This window comes from Molothrus aeneus, chromosome 5 (assembly GCF_037042795.1).
Source record: "Molothrus aeneus isolate 106 chromosome 5, BPBGC_Maene_1.0, whole genome shotgun sequence".
In the NCBI taxonomy this organism is placed as follows: Eukaryota; Metazoa; Chordata; class Aves; order Passeriformes; family Icteridae; genus Molothrus; species Molothrus aeneus.
In genome coordinates this window covers 14,683,915-14,698,750 of record NC_089650.1, presented here as the reverse complement: position 1 = coordinate 14,698,750, position 14,836 = coordinate 14,683,915, and the positions used below count along the sequence as shown (strand labels likewise).

At 47.4% G+C, this 14,836-nt stretch overlaps 1 protein-coding gene across 1 annotated transcript; it reads right to left on the bottom strand.

Annotated features, from left to right (window-relative positions):
- Window positions 1-2,056: 2,056 nt before the first annotated feature.
- On the bottom strand, window positions 2,057-14,803 carry LOC136556913 (killer cell lectin-like receptor subfamily B member 1A). The gene is given in 9 exon segments (XM_066550350.1): window positions 2,057-4,066; window positions 4,613-4,722; window positions 5,367-5,509; window positions 6,070-6,129; window positions 7,604-7,696; window positions 9,831-9,920; window positions 11,407-11,526; window positions 13,208-13,309; window positions 14,722-14,803. Coding segments are annotated over 9 exon segments (951 nt in total). The 3' UTR covers window positions 2,057-3,915.
- Window positions 14,804-14,836: the final 33 nt, after the last annotated feature.

Here is a 14,836-nt window from a genome sequence, read left to right as displayed (position 1 = left end):
CCCTCCAAAGTGAATCACTGGAAAGTTACTTTAAAATATTGCCATGATGTAGGCATAAAAATGCAAACATTCTAAGGAAAAAGCATGGCATTGTACAAGAGGGCTTTCATGGGACTGACTTGAAAAGGCAGAGTTGGATGCTGTGGTGCTGCCTCCTGCCTGCTGCTACCCCAAATAATCCTTGATTACCTTTTGTCACTCATAGAATCATGGAATGGTTTGGATTGGAATAGACTTTATCTAACTCCAACCCCTCTGCCATGGGCAGGGACAGCTTCCACTATCCCAGATTGCTCAGAGCGCCATCCAGCCTGGCCTTGGACACTGCCAGGGATCCAGGGGCAGCCACAGCTTCTCTGGAAAACCAGTGCCAGGGCCTCAGCAACCCCCTGAGTATTTTTCCTGATATCTGCTTTAAATCTTTTCTATTTTAGTTCAAAACTGTTCACTCTTGTCCTGTCACTATCTGCTCATGTAAAAAATCTCTCTCCTTCTTTTTTCACAAGCTCCCTTCAGGCACTGGAAGACCACAATGAGGTCACCCCAAAGCCTTCTCTTCTCCAGGCTGCACAACCACAATTCCCTCAGCCTTTCCTCCCAGCAGAGCTGCTCCATCCCTCTGATCCCCTTGGTGTCCCTGCTCTGGCCTGGCTCCAGCAGCTCCCTGTGCTTCCTGTGCTGGGCCCAGGGCTGGATGCAGCCCTGCAGGGGGGGCTCAGCAGAGAGGGGCAGAGGGGCAGAATCCCCCCTGCCCTGCTGCCCTGGGGCTCTGGGTGCAGCCCAGCACAGGGGGGCTCTGGGTTGGGGCAGGGTCAGCTCTCACCCACAGCAGCCCCAAGTCCTTCTGCCAGGGCTGCTCCCTCTGTTCATCCCCTGCCTGGATTGATCCCAGGGGCTGCCTTAACCCAGGTGCAGCACCAACACTTGGTCCTATTAAATCCCATGAGATTCCCATGGGCCACTTCCCAAGAAAGAACAGAATTCCTCTACAGATAATTTGTGGTTCACCACAAAGCAAACATCACACTTAGCACCTTGAAAATTCACTCCCCATTTGAAGCCTTTGCTGCCACAAACCCAAAATGGTTCCAGAAAGTCCAGTGTGTGCTAAAAAGGAACCCAATCTGCCAGTGATTGCTGCAAGCTCTGTAACACTGTCAGTACTACCTTTAAGGTGTTCTTTGTGCACCCTGAACCCTGCTTGCTGTTCTGACAGCAAGTCTGCATTGGCAGTGAATCCTCCCTGAACTGCCCATTTGGCAGTGAGAGCCATTTCTTGTATTGGTACAGTTGTCATTTAGAACCAGATAAAATTGTTTGCGTGTGCAATACTGCATGAACTTCTTTTGTTTACATAAAGTATCACTTGTCTCTGAGATGTCTGTTCATGTCTGTCTCTGCTTAGTTACTTCTGTGCAACAGCTTCTGGAGTTTTTAATGGTTTGGAGTGGTTTCTTTTAAGAACCTTGCCTTCATTCACTGTTTTCTCCTACAATAAAATCAAAATCCCTTGGTTGTGATTTTTGCCAAGATACTCAGAGCATTTTTTTCCACCAAGTGTATCCTAAACACCACAGCTGGCTTGAGACACAGTTGGGGTACAGGTAACTGGGGTACCCATAGAAGTAGGGTGAGCTACTTGGAGGATCAGCTCTTGGAGGTGTCCCTGTCACAGGTTCTCCTTGATAAAGGTCACTAAAGGAGCCAGTCCTGGGTCCAGGATGTGCCCCTCTGGGGCTGGTGCTGCCAGCCTGGCCTGTCCCAGGGAGTGTCACCCATTGCCCAGCTGCAGCAAGAATTGAACCAGCCAGGCATTCCCTGAGGCACTGAGCATGGAAGGAGTGAGAGGTCACACTGGGATTGCTTAGGGATTGCTTGGCCTTGGCATCAGGATTAGACTCTGACCACACCAGAGTGAGGAGGAAATGTTTCACCCTTCCCTTGCAGTAGGGATGCCAGAGGTAATCCAAGAATCATAAGCTGTAAAGTGGAAGTTTATTGTAAAACTTAGCTCACAAGATCAGCGAATTGTGAACAACACACAGGCAGAGGAAACAAAGCACTTTCATTTAAACTTCTGCCCTTGGTAGGGATTTCCTTGCAAGCTGTAGTTGCTCCTGAGTCCTGAGACTTCCTGTGGCTTTCTGGGTTTGATGGGGCTTGTGCAGTTCCACAGTGGCCCCAGGGTGGCTTCCCCTTCCCACCCCTCTGGTGCACAGCTGCTGCTTCTGCTGCCTGCTGAAGGCTCCAACTGAGGGCCAGTGGCTCCCAGGGAAGAGGCTTTTCCCTGGCCCAGCCTTCAGGAGAGCCCACTTGATCCAAGTGATCACAGGAGCTGGAAGATGAAAATAGAAGGCAAAAATCTATAACAACATAGAATGGTCTCCCACCCTCTCCAGTAAAATGAGCGCAAGCAAAGAGCCCCTCCAGCACAGCTTCCTTCTGAAATAACAGTACAGATCTTGGAGGTCTGACACTGGGATTGTTCTGCTACAGCTCCAGGTTCTTACTCTGTTCTTTGGAGATGGAAATTCAGGGAAAGAACTGCAAATCCATTTCCAAAGCATCTTGATGCAAGCAGCCAGTGAGGAGGATGGTTGGTGTGAGGGACATCAAAATGTGCTTTCAATTTAGAAAGAGATAGTTTTTCCTGTAGGATTCCATTTTGCCTTCCAATGGCCACAGCATGCTGTGTATAGATTTTTTGATTGAACTTTTTTTTTTTTTCCCAGAGGTAAACCAGGCTATGAGTGTCATGGATTTCACAGAGCTTTCTCCACCCTGCAGCTGAAGGACAGAGCCATGAAAGGCACCGATAAAGGAGGAATGATTCTGCCTAAAGGACTCAGCAAGAAGAATATTCTTGGAGTCACACAAGGCCCAGGGTCCCAAGAGCCACTGAAGAACACAGGCAGAGTTTAGGTGATATTCCCTCTTTCCTGATCACAGCTCTGTTTTCCTGGTGCCACCTGATTCTGCTGTGGGCTTGAACATTTCTGAGCCGGAAAAGCCTTCAGGCATCATTTCCTCCTGTGGCCAGTCTCCAAGGAAAAGAGGGCAGAGCACTGTGTTGCCATTCCCTGTGGGTCACTCTCATGCTTCTCACCAGCTCCTTCACAGGTCACTGTGGGTTTCATTGTCCCGTTTTCTGTCCAGCTCAGCTTCTGTTGGGACTCTCTTCTTCAGGCCTTGCTGCTCTCTGCTGGTCTCCATCCTGTGCCCTTCAGAAGCAGATGTTAAATCTGACATTCCTGCCTTCCCCACACAGGACTGGGGCTGATTTTAAGCCCAGAGCTGTGCTGCTGTAGGATCCTTTCCCTTGGGCTGATTCCCATTCCCCTCACAGGCTCTGGGATCCTGTGTGCTCTTGGAACAGTCTGGGACAGGGGAAGGTTTATCCACACCCACACCTGAATTTATCCTGTCCATCCTGGCAAGGAGTAGGGTTGCCCTTCCCTACAGGCTCCCAGCCAGAAATGTGAGCTGCCCTACCCTTGTGGCTGCAGGCAAGGCCAGGCTGTGGCCAGGTGGGGAAAGGTCTCCTTGTGCCCAGGCAGGGCTGGGAACACAGGGCTGTGGATGGATGTGACCTGCAGAGTCAGGATCTGTTGGGATCACCCCTGTGCCCAGGCTGGACTCCTCTCCCCTGGCAGTGCCCGCCTGGCAGTGCCACCTCTGGCATGAGACAGTGCCAGAGTGCTCCTGTGTGCCAAGGCCAGCTCTTCCAGAGGGGACCCGTCCAGGCTCAGACAGCAGCAGGGAAAGGTTGGGCTGAGCTCAGCCCCGAGGCTGGAGAGAGGCTGCAGGAGAGCCTGGGAGCAGAGACTGGGCAGGAATTCAAGAGCAATGAGACACATCCCATCCAGGGTTCCTACAGGAAGCTGGGCAGAACAGCTCAGCCTGCACCTCTTGGTTTTAGCTCTCCTCCTGATGCATCTTTGAAATTGTGGCAGCTTTTTCACACATATTTTTTATGGTTTTGTGTCCATCACAAGGTGCAGCTCGTACTTCACCACGTCCAATGACTGTGCAGAGATACTCTTGGTACTGTCCAACAATAGTGAACCTGAATAGGGCAAAAAAGCCAAATTTGGTTACATTCCTGACATGCAGTGAAAGGCAAAGTGGCACCTGCTAAGCTGTGTTACTGTCACTGGGACCAGGAATTGCCATGCTGGAATTCCCACCCGTTCCTCACTGCTGTTCCCCACATCTCCACAAAAGTTTCTGGGCAATGCTTTCCCACCCAGAAACATTCCCCTGCTTTGGTCCCCTCCAGCCAATGGTACTGACATCACCCTCTCTCTCTTGTCCCTGCCTCCTGTCCCCTTCCTTTGCCCAGGGAGCTGCATCCAGCCAGATCCTTCCTTCCCCAGCAGAACTCCAGCTGTGTCCTCTCCTGCCATCCCTACAGGACAGCCCTGTGTTCCCTGGCCCTGCAAGGCTCCCTTTCCTTGGCACAGCCATGTGCTGAAGCACCTGCACCTCCAGCAATCAGCTTCCCCCAAAGCACAGGCCCTGATCACCCTTGGGCTCTCTGCTCTTTGCTCTGCCTTTGGCATTTTCCTCTTCCCAGACACTGCATGGCAGGGACTTGCTGGAAGGAGCTCACATGGTTGGGTCACGTTCCACGTTGTTGATCCACTTCCACTTCTGCTTCTCTGGAGAGTGTGTGAGACCAAGTAAGTAGTAGCTAAGACCTGATTGTGATCCAAGGTACTCCTGGAAAGGAAGCCAACAATGGGAGTACATGAAAATGACATTTTCTTCAGCAGAGGCACAGAAGGCTCAGGGCTAAACAGCCAGCACAGAGAGTGCAGTGTGCATCCAGCCCCAGCACCTCTGCCACAGCTCCAGAGGATGAATTTCTCCATTTCTATGGAAGATCATCTCCCTTTTGGAGGCCCCTGATGAAGATAAGAAATGTAATAGTAGCCCTGTGGCGCCCTTACATTGCAGACAGACAGGTGTGACTTGATAGCTGGGGACACTTTTCCCTTTGGATGGAGGTGGCAAAGCCTTTTCAGGTTCTGTCCCAGCCATGGCTCTCACAAAGAAGTGTCTGTTCAAGCTCCATGGCCTGTGTGCTAAATCCCTGGAAAAGCCCAGCCAGCTGGGCAGGGAGTTTGCTCCTTGCCATGGGATCAGGCTTGGGCACAGAAGCTTCCAGGGACAGGACTCCAAGGCCCAGGAGGCCTCTCCCTGTGCAGGCCTTTGCTCCCACTGCCAGGCCTGGGCTGTCCATGGCTGGCAGCAGGTCCCAGAGCCCAAGGACATGTGACAGGAGCTGGCACAAGCGTCACTGCCCAGCCCTTGGCCGGGCAGCTCCAGCCCCCCGAGCAGCTGCCCCAGGAGTTGGATCTCACCAGCTCTTCCGTGCTGTCAATGACCACCAGGTCTGAGCCCATGGCAGTGCATTCTGCACGGGAGGCATTCCAGTCCTTTGGTTTCCCCTCTGGAGAAAAGAAATAGCATTTTCTCCCATGTTTCTTCCATGGTGGGGGGCAGCCTGCAGAAGGGAAGAAGAGGTGTGTAAAATCCATGTTCACACTGACCAAAGGATGCCACAACAAAAGAGAGGTCAGAGAGGCCATTCCAGCCCCAGAAATGCCTGTGTGCTCCTTCTGAGAATTGTCAGCAGAGCACCAGGGATCCCCCAGAGCCTCTGGAGCTGATGGCAGCCCAGAATCAGCAGGCAGGAGCCAGACCGGGAGCAGCACAGCAAACAGATCCAGCCTTTCCCAGCTTTGCTCTGCACCTCCTAAAAGACCACAGGGAATTGCACTGAGGTCAAAGGCTGGTAATGGAGGGCCTTGGAAAAGCAGTGGAAGCACATGATCCATCCTGCTCCCTGCAGTGCTGAGCTTCCAGAGGGATTGTTCTTCCTGTCTCTTCCAAAGCTCATCCTGGGAGTGTCCAGGATCAGGTTTGTATTCCTGAGATGGGAGAGGCTTTCTTTCTTTGTTTCCCTTCTCAACAAAATCCAGTCCCACACCCTCCCCTGCCCCCTGCACAGTCAATTCCACAGGCCTCTGGAGACTCCCTCTGGAATGACAGAGGATTGCCTACCTAGTGCCTCTTCAGGGATGGTTCTTGGGGAGTCCTGTGGGCTGCCTGCTGTTGGACCATCTGGAAATAAGAACACAATTTCTGCTTGCAAGGATTGGCCACTGTGCCAGGCACTGTCAGAGCTCTGCTGGACCTCTCTGACCCCCCATCACCCAACACAGAATGCAAACTTTGCCTCTTTGCTCATGGGTCTACTACAAAAATCATTAAATGGTCAGGTCAGGTTCCACTGAGAAAAAGCAACACTTGAGTTCATTTACACAAGTTGTATCTTAATAACAGTGTATTTGTTAATAACAAGACCCTATGAAAAATTCATACAAAACTATAACTTAGAATAAACTCAAAATGCAGCAGTTTGTATTTGGAGAACAAGTGAAACCTGTGTGCTCTTGAACATAAAAACTACCTTGATTTAATTTCTCAAGTTTGATCTAGATCTCAAGTTTCTTAGGAGTATTTTTTTTCAGGTGTGTAGCTGTTCTGAGCCAGTACTGAGCCTCACAAAGGAACTATAACTAAAGCCAGTCCTGGATCTAAGTCTAAGGACTCCTCTTTCAATGTTAGACTTAAAGCTCTGTTAAATCTACATTACTACTTTTTATTTTCTGTTGGTTCATTTTTTGTTTTTAATTTGCCCCACCATTTGCTGTTTGACATTTTATAAGTATCAGGTCACTGTCAAATATCAATCCTGAACTCTTTGCCCTGAAAAAAAGAATGAATTGCCTCCCCCAGCCCTGTTTTTTAAGTTCCAAGGATCAAAGGCTTTGCCATGACTTCCCCATGTGCATCTCTGAGCAGGTGGCAAAGTCTGGGACTTGAGAGTGATTGGTTGTGGAAGCTTCCCAGGCTTTCACAGCTACCAAACTATGGAAAGAAAAATGACATCTGAAATTTAAAAATGATTCCTTGAAAACATTCAGAGGAAGAATCAAGTGGATCTATATATTTTTTTTTCTGGTGTTGATAAGAATACATTTTCCACCAGATATCATTTATCAGTTTACGTAACTTTAAAATTGTTATGAACTCAGAGCAGATACTGAGCACAAGGTTTGCATTGAAATAAGCTGCAAATAAATTCTATTCATTTCCAACTTCGATGCATTTTTGAAATGAGATTAAATTCATAAGTATTGTAAGATTTTTGGTGTCACATCCCTGTTTCATTAAACAACATCATCACCTTGAAATATTCTCAAGGATTGCAATCACAAGATCAGTAGGCATTATTTGATCTTCACTGTTTTTTTCAAAACATTTGTATCATGAATTCCTCAGTGTTTATACATTGCTGTTTTCCCTTTTGTCCTTTTGTCACAGCATTTATTCTTTTGGAACTTTGAACCTTCAAACCCCTTGGCTTTTTTTCCAGATTTTCTCCTACAGCCATGGGTGGCTAAAAACTGTTGTCCTTGGCCTTCATGCCAGACTTCCATTCCTTCTGGCTTTGGATGTCACGGCCTGGACCTCAGTCAGTGGCAGAGAGACACAAATTGATTGCCAGTGTTACATTTCTAGCAGGACTTACATGGGAGTGTCCACGACAGAGTTAGGGCCGCTACAATGGGAACCAGGACAACAACCAGGACAGCAACTTGTGTTCTGGAATAATGGCTTTGACCTACAGAGGGACAGAAACATAAAGATCAGGAAAAAAGCTGGACAGAAGCCCCTTTCCTCTTCATTCCAAGATGCCTTTTCAGGCTCCCACTGGGACTCTGGAGCATTCCAGATCTGCAGGCTGGAGCCAGGCTCAAGGTCCTGGTGCTTCCCCTCTGGCTCTGGACCCCCTGTGCTCAGGGACTGAACAGATCCCAACCTGCCATGGGTTTGAGGACATGGGAAAAGCTGAAGTCATCATTCAGGAAGGAAGATTTGTCCAGCTTGTTTCAGGAAGTGCAGAAGAATATGCAAAACTTCCAGCTGGAATAGTCCAGCCTAAATAAGACAAGGCCTTGGCTTTCCAGGTTTGTCATTCCTGCAGGATGAATGCTTTCCTAGAGCAGGAGGTGGCAGCTGTGTGGACATGGTGCTGGCAGTAACTGTGGGAGGATACATCCTCTCTTTCAGCAGCAATTCCCCGTTGCAGATGCCAGAGTGGTTTGGCTTTGGTGCCCAGGGCAGATGGAAGCTGCCAGGAGCAGTCCCATGTCCAGGCTGATGTGCTGCTCTGCACCAGATTCAGGGGGAGCCAGCAGTGCCCTGGCAGCCCAGAGGGCAAAGCCTGTCCTGGGGACATCAAACACAGCCTCAGCAGCCCTGGGAGAGGGAATCACCCTGCTGTGCTCAGCGTTGGGTGGCATCTGATGCAGCCCCAGTGGCAGCTCTGGGCCTGTTGCCATTGGACACTAGCTGGCAAAAATCCCCATGGAGCCACTGGCTCCCTGCCCCCTCCATGGAGAGAGGAGAAGGGAGATGGGCCAGGGTAAAAAGGGCAAAACTCCTGGGCTGGAATAAAGGTGGTTTAATAGAAGAAGAGCAACCATGCATGCAAGCAAACAAAGCAGGGAATTTATTCCTCACTTGCCATGGGCAGGCAGGGTTTCAGCCAGGCCCAGGAGAGCAGCTTCCATCCCAAGGAACAGTGACTTGGGAGGAGTGAATTTCCTGGAGAACTGCCAAACTGTGTTAGAGAAGGGACTCTGGCAGTCAGAATTTTGTCTGGATGTGAGTAAGAGGCACCATCCATCAGAGCTGGATGGTATTTAAAGAGCACTGCCCTGTGATCTAGAAGGGATCTGGGATCCCTGATGCCAACACTTTGCATTTTCATCCTGTCTGATGAAATTAAGGGGCAGTATTAAACTGAGCTTTCCAGTAGTGAAACATTTCAGGATTACAAATATTAAATCAATAACAAATATTCTTATTCATGCTCTAAACCTGTCTCCCAGATCCAAGGGAACTGGCTGCTATTCTCTCCAATGAAGCTGCACTGGGAACATTTTCTTGGCCTCCCAAGATTCTTTGTGTGATTTGGTATCAGAAGTGCTTTATGCAAAAGTTTTTGTGTGAGGCCCTTGGTATCATTGAGTTTCTAAACTTAATTTGCATGATTTAGTCAGAATCTGTGATTGATTGTGGAAGTGTCTCAAGTTTGCTCAACTATCAAAGGATGGAAAGTAATGAGCAAAACCATCTGAAATTTAAAAAAGATTCCTTGAAAACTTTCAAAGGAAGTTCCACATGGCCCTGATTTTTTTTTTCTAGATGGAGATGATGATGTTTTCTTTCTCTAAAATATAATGTGTTGTTACAAATTGGATATGTATATAGAGATTGAGCAAAAGGCTTTTATCTGAGTAGGGTGAAAATAAGTTCCTTTAAGATGTAACTTTGAACTTTGCTGTCTTTTTCAAATGAGGTTTTACTCCTATTTATTTTAAGATTTTTGGTGTCATATCTTGAAGTCATAATAAGTTATCTTCTCCTTAAAATATTTTCACATATCCCAATTAAAAGGCCAGTAGTTATCATTGGGTTTTGTTTCCTCAAAACATTTGTATAATGAATTCTTCAGAGTTTGAACATTGTCAGTTTTCAATTGGGCTTGTTCTTTTTTTTTAAATTTTAAACTTTCAAACCTCTTGATTCTCTTGCACATTTCCTCTTACAGGCATGCTTGGCTAAAAACTGCTGTCCTTTGCCTCCAAACCAGACTTCTGTTCCTCCTGGCCTTGGATGTCAGGGCCTGGACCTCAGTCAGTGGCAGAGAGACACAAATTAATTGCTGTTATTTCATTTATAGCACTTACATGGGAGTATCTGAGACACAACAATGAGCAGGAGCACGATTATCTCAGTGACCAGGACAGCAACTCATGTTGTGGAACAACAACTTCTTCCTAGAGAGGGACAGAAACAAGTAAATATTATGGGAACACTTGCAATAATCCACCTTTCCCCTGCATTCCAAGATGCCTTTTCAGGCTCCCACTGGGACTCTGGAGCATTCCAGGTTGGCAGGCTGGAGCCAGGCTCAATGTCCTGGTGCTTCCCCTCTGGCTCTGGACCCCTGTGCTCAGGAAACTGAACAGCTCCCAACCTGCCATGGGTTTGAGGAGAGGGCTAAAGCAGGAGAGTCCTCCATGTCCTGGACTGCAGAAGGACACAGAGAGGGTGGGTGGGTGACACAGGGAGCTGCCTGAAGGAGAGGGGGCTCAGTAAAGAGGAACTAAAAAGGGCTGCTCCGAGAGAATGGGATCCAGGCAGGATGGTTGGCTCTGCAGGAAACATTCAGCAGAGAAGGTCATGGCAGAGAAGATGAATCAATCCCTTGTGACAAGATTGACTGAGTCAGAACTGGGCAGATCTTTCAGTTCAAGGCAGTTCCTTGTGAGGAGCCACAAGGGCTGTAAAAGGTATGGCCCAAATACAACATGGATGTACTAAGAAATCCCAAGGGACACTGCTGGCAGATAATGCTAATGCTGTTTTTTAATCCCACTCTTAGAGCTCTCTTTCCACCTGGGCACTGGGAGGTAACAGGTCTGATGTGAATAATATCTGGTGTGAATAATTTTCACAATAAGAAAATGAAAAAGAAAGTTCTAGAGGATCTCTGGGAACATCAGCTCTGCTGTCCTGAGCACTCACCAGCAGAGTGGTTTAGGTTTGAATTGACCTTTTCACAACCCCGAGTCCAGCTTCCCTGCTCAGGTGTTAGCCAGAGCAGGATGTCCAGGACCAAGCACAGGCAGGTTGGAATATCTCTGGGATGGTGACTCTCCAGCTTCTGGCATTAGGAATTCCCTGAGGGAAGGGCGAGGGAGTCCCTGAGGGAAATGTGGGAGTATTGCTTGCGAAACTACAACAGCAAAGTATCTTCAATGCCCTTTCTCTTCTTCCTCATCTCCTGTTGTTCACTTTTCACTGCTGGTCTCTGAATGTCCCATTCAGTTCACATCCATACACAAATGGGGAGAATGGTTAAAATGTGGAAGCCTAAAAACTGCAGATCATGCTAAATGTGAAGATGTGACACAGTTATGGGATAAATACAAGCCAGCAGGGAAGAATGCACATGGACAAGCGTAAAGTTTAATGATGTGGGCACAAAGTAAGACATAGAATGTTCCATATTTCTGAAACACTCAAAACCATCCTGCTGTCCAGCACTGAGCCCCCTTGGTTCTATCTCCACACAGGGAGAAGTTTTTCTATCAATTTAACTGCATTCTGCTGGTTTATGGAATTAATGTCAGTACTTTGTTGTACTTTCTTGTTTTCCTTCTGAACAAAATCCTGACGGAGTTCCTTTGTGTCCTCCCTAACCATCAATCCAACAGGGGCTTCTGGCAACTCCCTTTGGGAAGACAGAGTATTGCCTACCTGGTGCCTCCCCATGGCTGGGGGGTAACTCTGTTGATTCCTCTTGGCTGCTGGGGGACAATGGTGCTGGGACATTTTGGCTGCTGGAGGTCGATGCTGTTGAGTCCTGCTGGCTGCCTGCTGTTGGACCATCCAGAAATAAGAATACAATTGTTACTTGCAAGAAATGACCACTGTGCCAGGCACTGTCAGAGCCCTGCTGGACCTCTTTGGCTCCCCCATCAGCCAACACAAAATGCCAACTCTGCCTCTTTGCTCGTTCATGGCAAACAACCCTCAAAGCTGCAGCACACACCAAGGTGTTCCCTTCCCAAGGGCCAAACTCCAGAACTGACCCAGAACTGCTCCAGCCCTTCCCAGAGCAGAGGTGGATGTGAGGCACAGCACACATGGAACCACAGCAATCAGAGACAAACTACATCCACTCCAGATTTTGTGCTCTATTTAATGCAGCCACTTTCACCTCCTTCTCTTGTCTTGGTTTATTATTTCTTTTTAATTTGTCGTTGCTCTGGTATGGCACACTTTGTACACATCAGGTAGCACTATCAGGTATGTGCCCTGAACTCTTTGCATTGAAAAACAAAAAGCAATTACCCCATCCAAGCCTATGGCTTACACCAAATACATTAAAGATTTTGGCATTTTTTCACCATGGGCAGCTCTGAGCTGTTGAGAGATTCTGGGACTTGAGTGTGATTGGCTGTAAAAACCTTTCAGATTTACTCAATGATCAAAATATGGAGAGAGAAATGAGAAATAGCTGACACTTAAAACTCATTCCTTGAAAACTTTCAAAGGAAAGGCTGTAATAATTATTAACATTTTTTCATGGAGATGAGAATATTTTCTTTCTATGGATTTAATGCCTCTTTCTAGACAGGTTAGAGATTGTTATGAGCTCAGTGATATCTATGCAGACCCTGAGCACAAGGCTTTTATTTCAGTGAGATGACCAAAATTCCTTTAGATGTGTTTCACAGACATCTTTTCATTAAAAATCTTTCCTTAAGATTTTTTCCTCCTGAGAAGCTGAGAGGCTTCAGGAACAAAATGTAAACAATGCTTATCTGCTGCTGTGGAATGCAACAGGTGCATCTGGCATTGGTCCTATGTGGTTGTTTGTAATTCATGGACAATCACAGTGAGCTGGCTCAGACAAAGAGGCTGAGGCAGCTGCCTTTGTTATCATTCTTTTCTATTCTTAGCTTAGCTAGCCTTCTGAGATGAAACTTTTCCTTCTATTCTTTAGTATAGTTTTAATGTAATATACATCATAAAATAATAAATCAGGCCTTCTGAAATATGGAGTCAAATCCTTGTCTCTTCCCTCATCCAAAGACCCCTGTGACCACCGTCACAAGATGTGTAACTTTACTGTCTCTCTCAAAGGAGCTTTTATTCATAATTATTTTAAGAGTTTTGGTGTCACACCTGGGTGCCATGATGCAATATCATCATCTCAAAATATTCTCAAGGATTGCAATCAGATCAAGGATAGGCATTATCTAATCTTGACTTGTTTCTTCAAAACATTTCTATCATGAATTCTGCAGTGTTTGAACCTTGTCTGTTTTCAATTGGGTTTTGTCATTATATCATTTGGATTTTAAAACTTTCAAACCACCTGGCATTTCTTTTACAGATTTCCTCTCACAGCCATGGGTGGCTGAAAACTGCTGTCCTTTGCCTTCACAGCAGACTTCCATTCCTTCTGGCTTTGGATGTCATGGCCTGGACATCAGTCAGTGGCAGACAGACACCATTTACGTGCCAGCGTTACATTTCTAGCAGGACTTACCCATGGTGAGTGTCAGATACAGGGCTATGGAAAACAGGAGGATGATCACAACCAGGACAGCAACCAGAGCAGCAGCTCGTGTTCTGGAACAATGGCTTTGACCTACAGAGGGGCAGAAACATCAAGGTGTGGGGAGCAGCTGGACAGAAGCCCCTTTCCCCTGCATTCCAAGATGCCTTTTCAGGCTCCCACTGGGACTCTGGAGCATTCCAGGTTGGCAGGCTGGAGCCAGGCTCAATGTCCTGGTGCTTCCCCTCTGGCTCTGGACCCCCTGTGCTCAGGGAACCGAACAGCTCCCAACCTGCCATGGGTTTGAGGACAGGGGGAAAGCAGGAGAGTCCTCCAACCCCTGGACTGCAGAAGGACACAGAGAGGGTGGGTGGGTGACACAGGGAGCTGCCTGAAAGAAATGGGGCTCAGTCAAGAGGAACTAAAAAGAGCTGCTCTGAGAGAATTGGGTGCAGGCAGGAAAACAGCTCTTTTCTAAAAACTAGAGATTATTATCTGGTAATTTTTTGCACAAAATTAGGAGAGATTTGGTAGGGCTATTCCAACAACAAAAAAACCCATTACAATGTTATTGAAACGGTATAAAAATTGAAATTATAAGGAAAGGGAGCCTTTTATTCAGGTGACATCAATTGTGGTTTCCTGTCAGTTAGCTGAGAATGCATCTGTCAAAAGAGGTTAAAAGCCCATTTCCTGGGATATTAATAATGCCAGCCACCTGAAAAAAGATGCAGAGGGTTCACACTTTGTGCAAAAGACAAACATTGGATGGCAAGAAATAATTTCTGCCAGAGGGAAATCAGGGTTCAAAGAAAAGGAAAAAAACCCTAAATGAAATACAGACACACTCTGTATGAAGTCTGTTAATTTTTAGGATGTACTTTTCTGCAGACATTGCAAAAGAACTGAAAACATTTTCCACTAATTTTAAACTCACTAAAGAAAGAGAAATCCTCGGTTAGAATTTTGCAGTCCTTGATCCCAAATCAGACTAAAGCTGTCCATGAAACATTTCACCCTTGTGCATTCAACAAGCAGTTGGTACAGCCAGAGCAGGAGGAGAAGCCCCCAGGCAGTGCCTGCTGTGCTCAGGGAGCAGGAACAGCTGTGCAGGAGACTGCTGTGAGCACCAGCAACAGCAGCCACTCCATCCTGAGCAGTTTGCTGCAGGAATCTCAGTCTGCTGGGGGACAACAGGCCAGGGCCAGCAGCAATGGATGTTCACCTCTGGAATGCTCTCCAAAATGGATAAAAGGACTCATAATCTCACACCACAGACACTGCCTCACACCTGCACCTTAGCAAGAGAAAAGTAATCTTCCAACAACTTGCCTTTGTAAATATCAACAACCCTCTCTGGACACTGCACCTGCAGTTTTCCAGCCCTGGCCCTCATGTTCCCCTTGTGCTCTTTGGGGCTTTGGTGCTGCAAGGAACTCTCTCAAGAGATGTGGGAGAGAGAGTGGAGAATGCAAAGAAAGCTCAGTGCTCAGCACTGGACCTACCTTGGCCATCAGGGATGGTGTGTAGCCTGGCTCTGGTTGGTTCAGGCAAGTTCAGGTCAGAGTTAATGACATCTTCTGCCATTCTTGGACTCTGCTCTCTCCTCCCTCGGCTGTT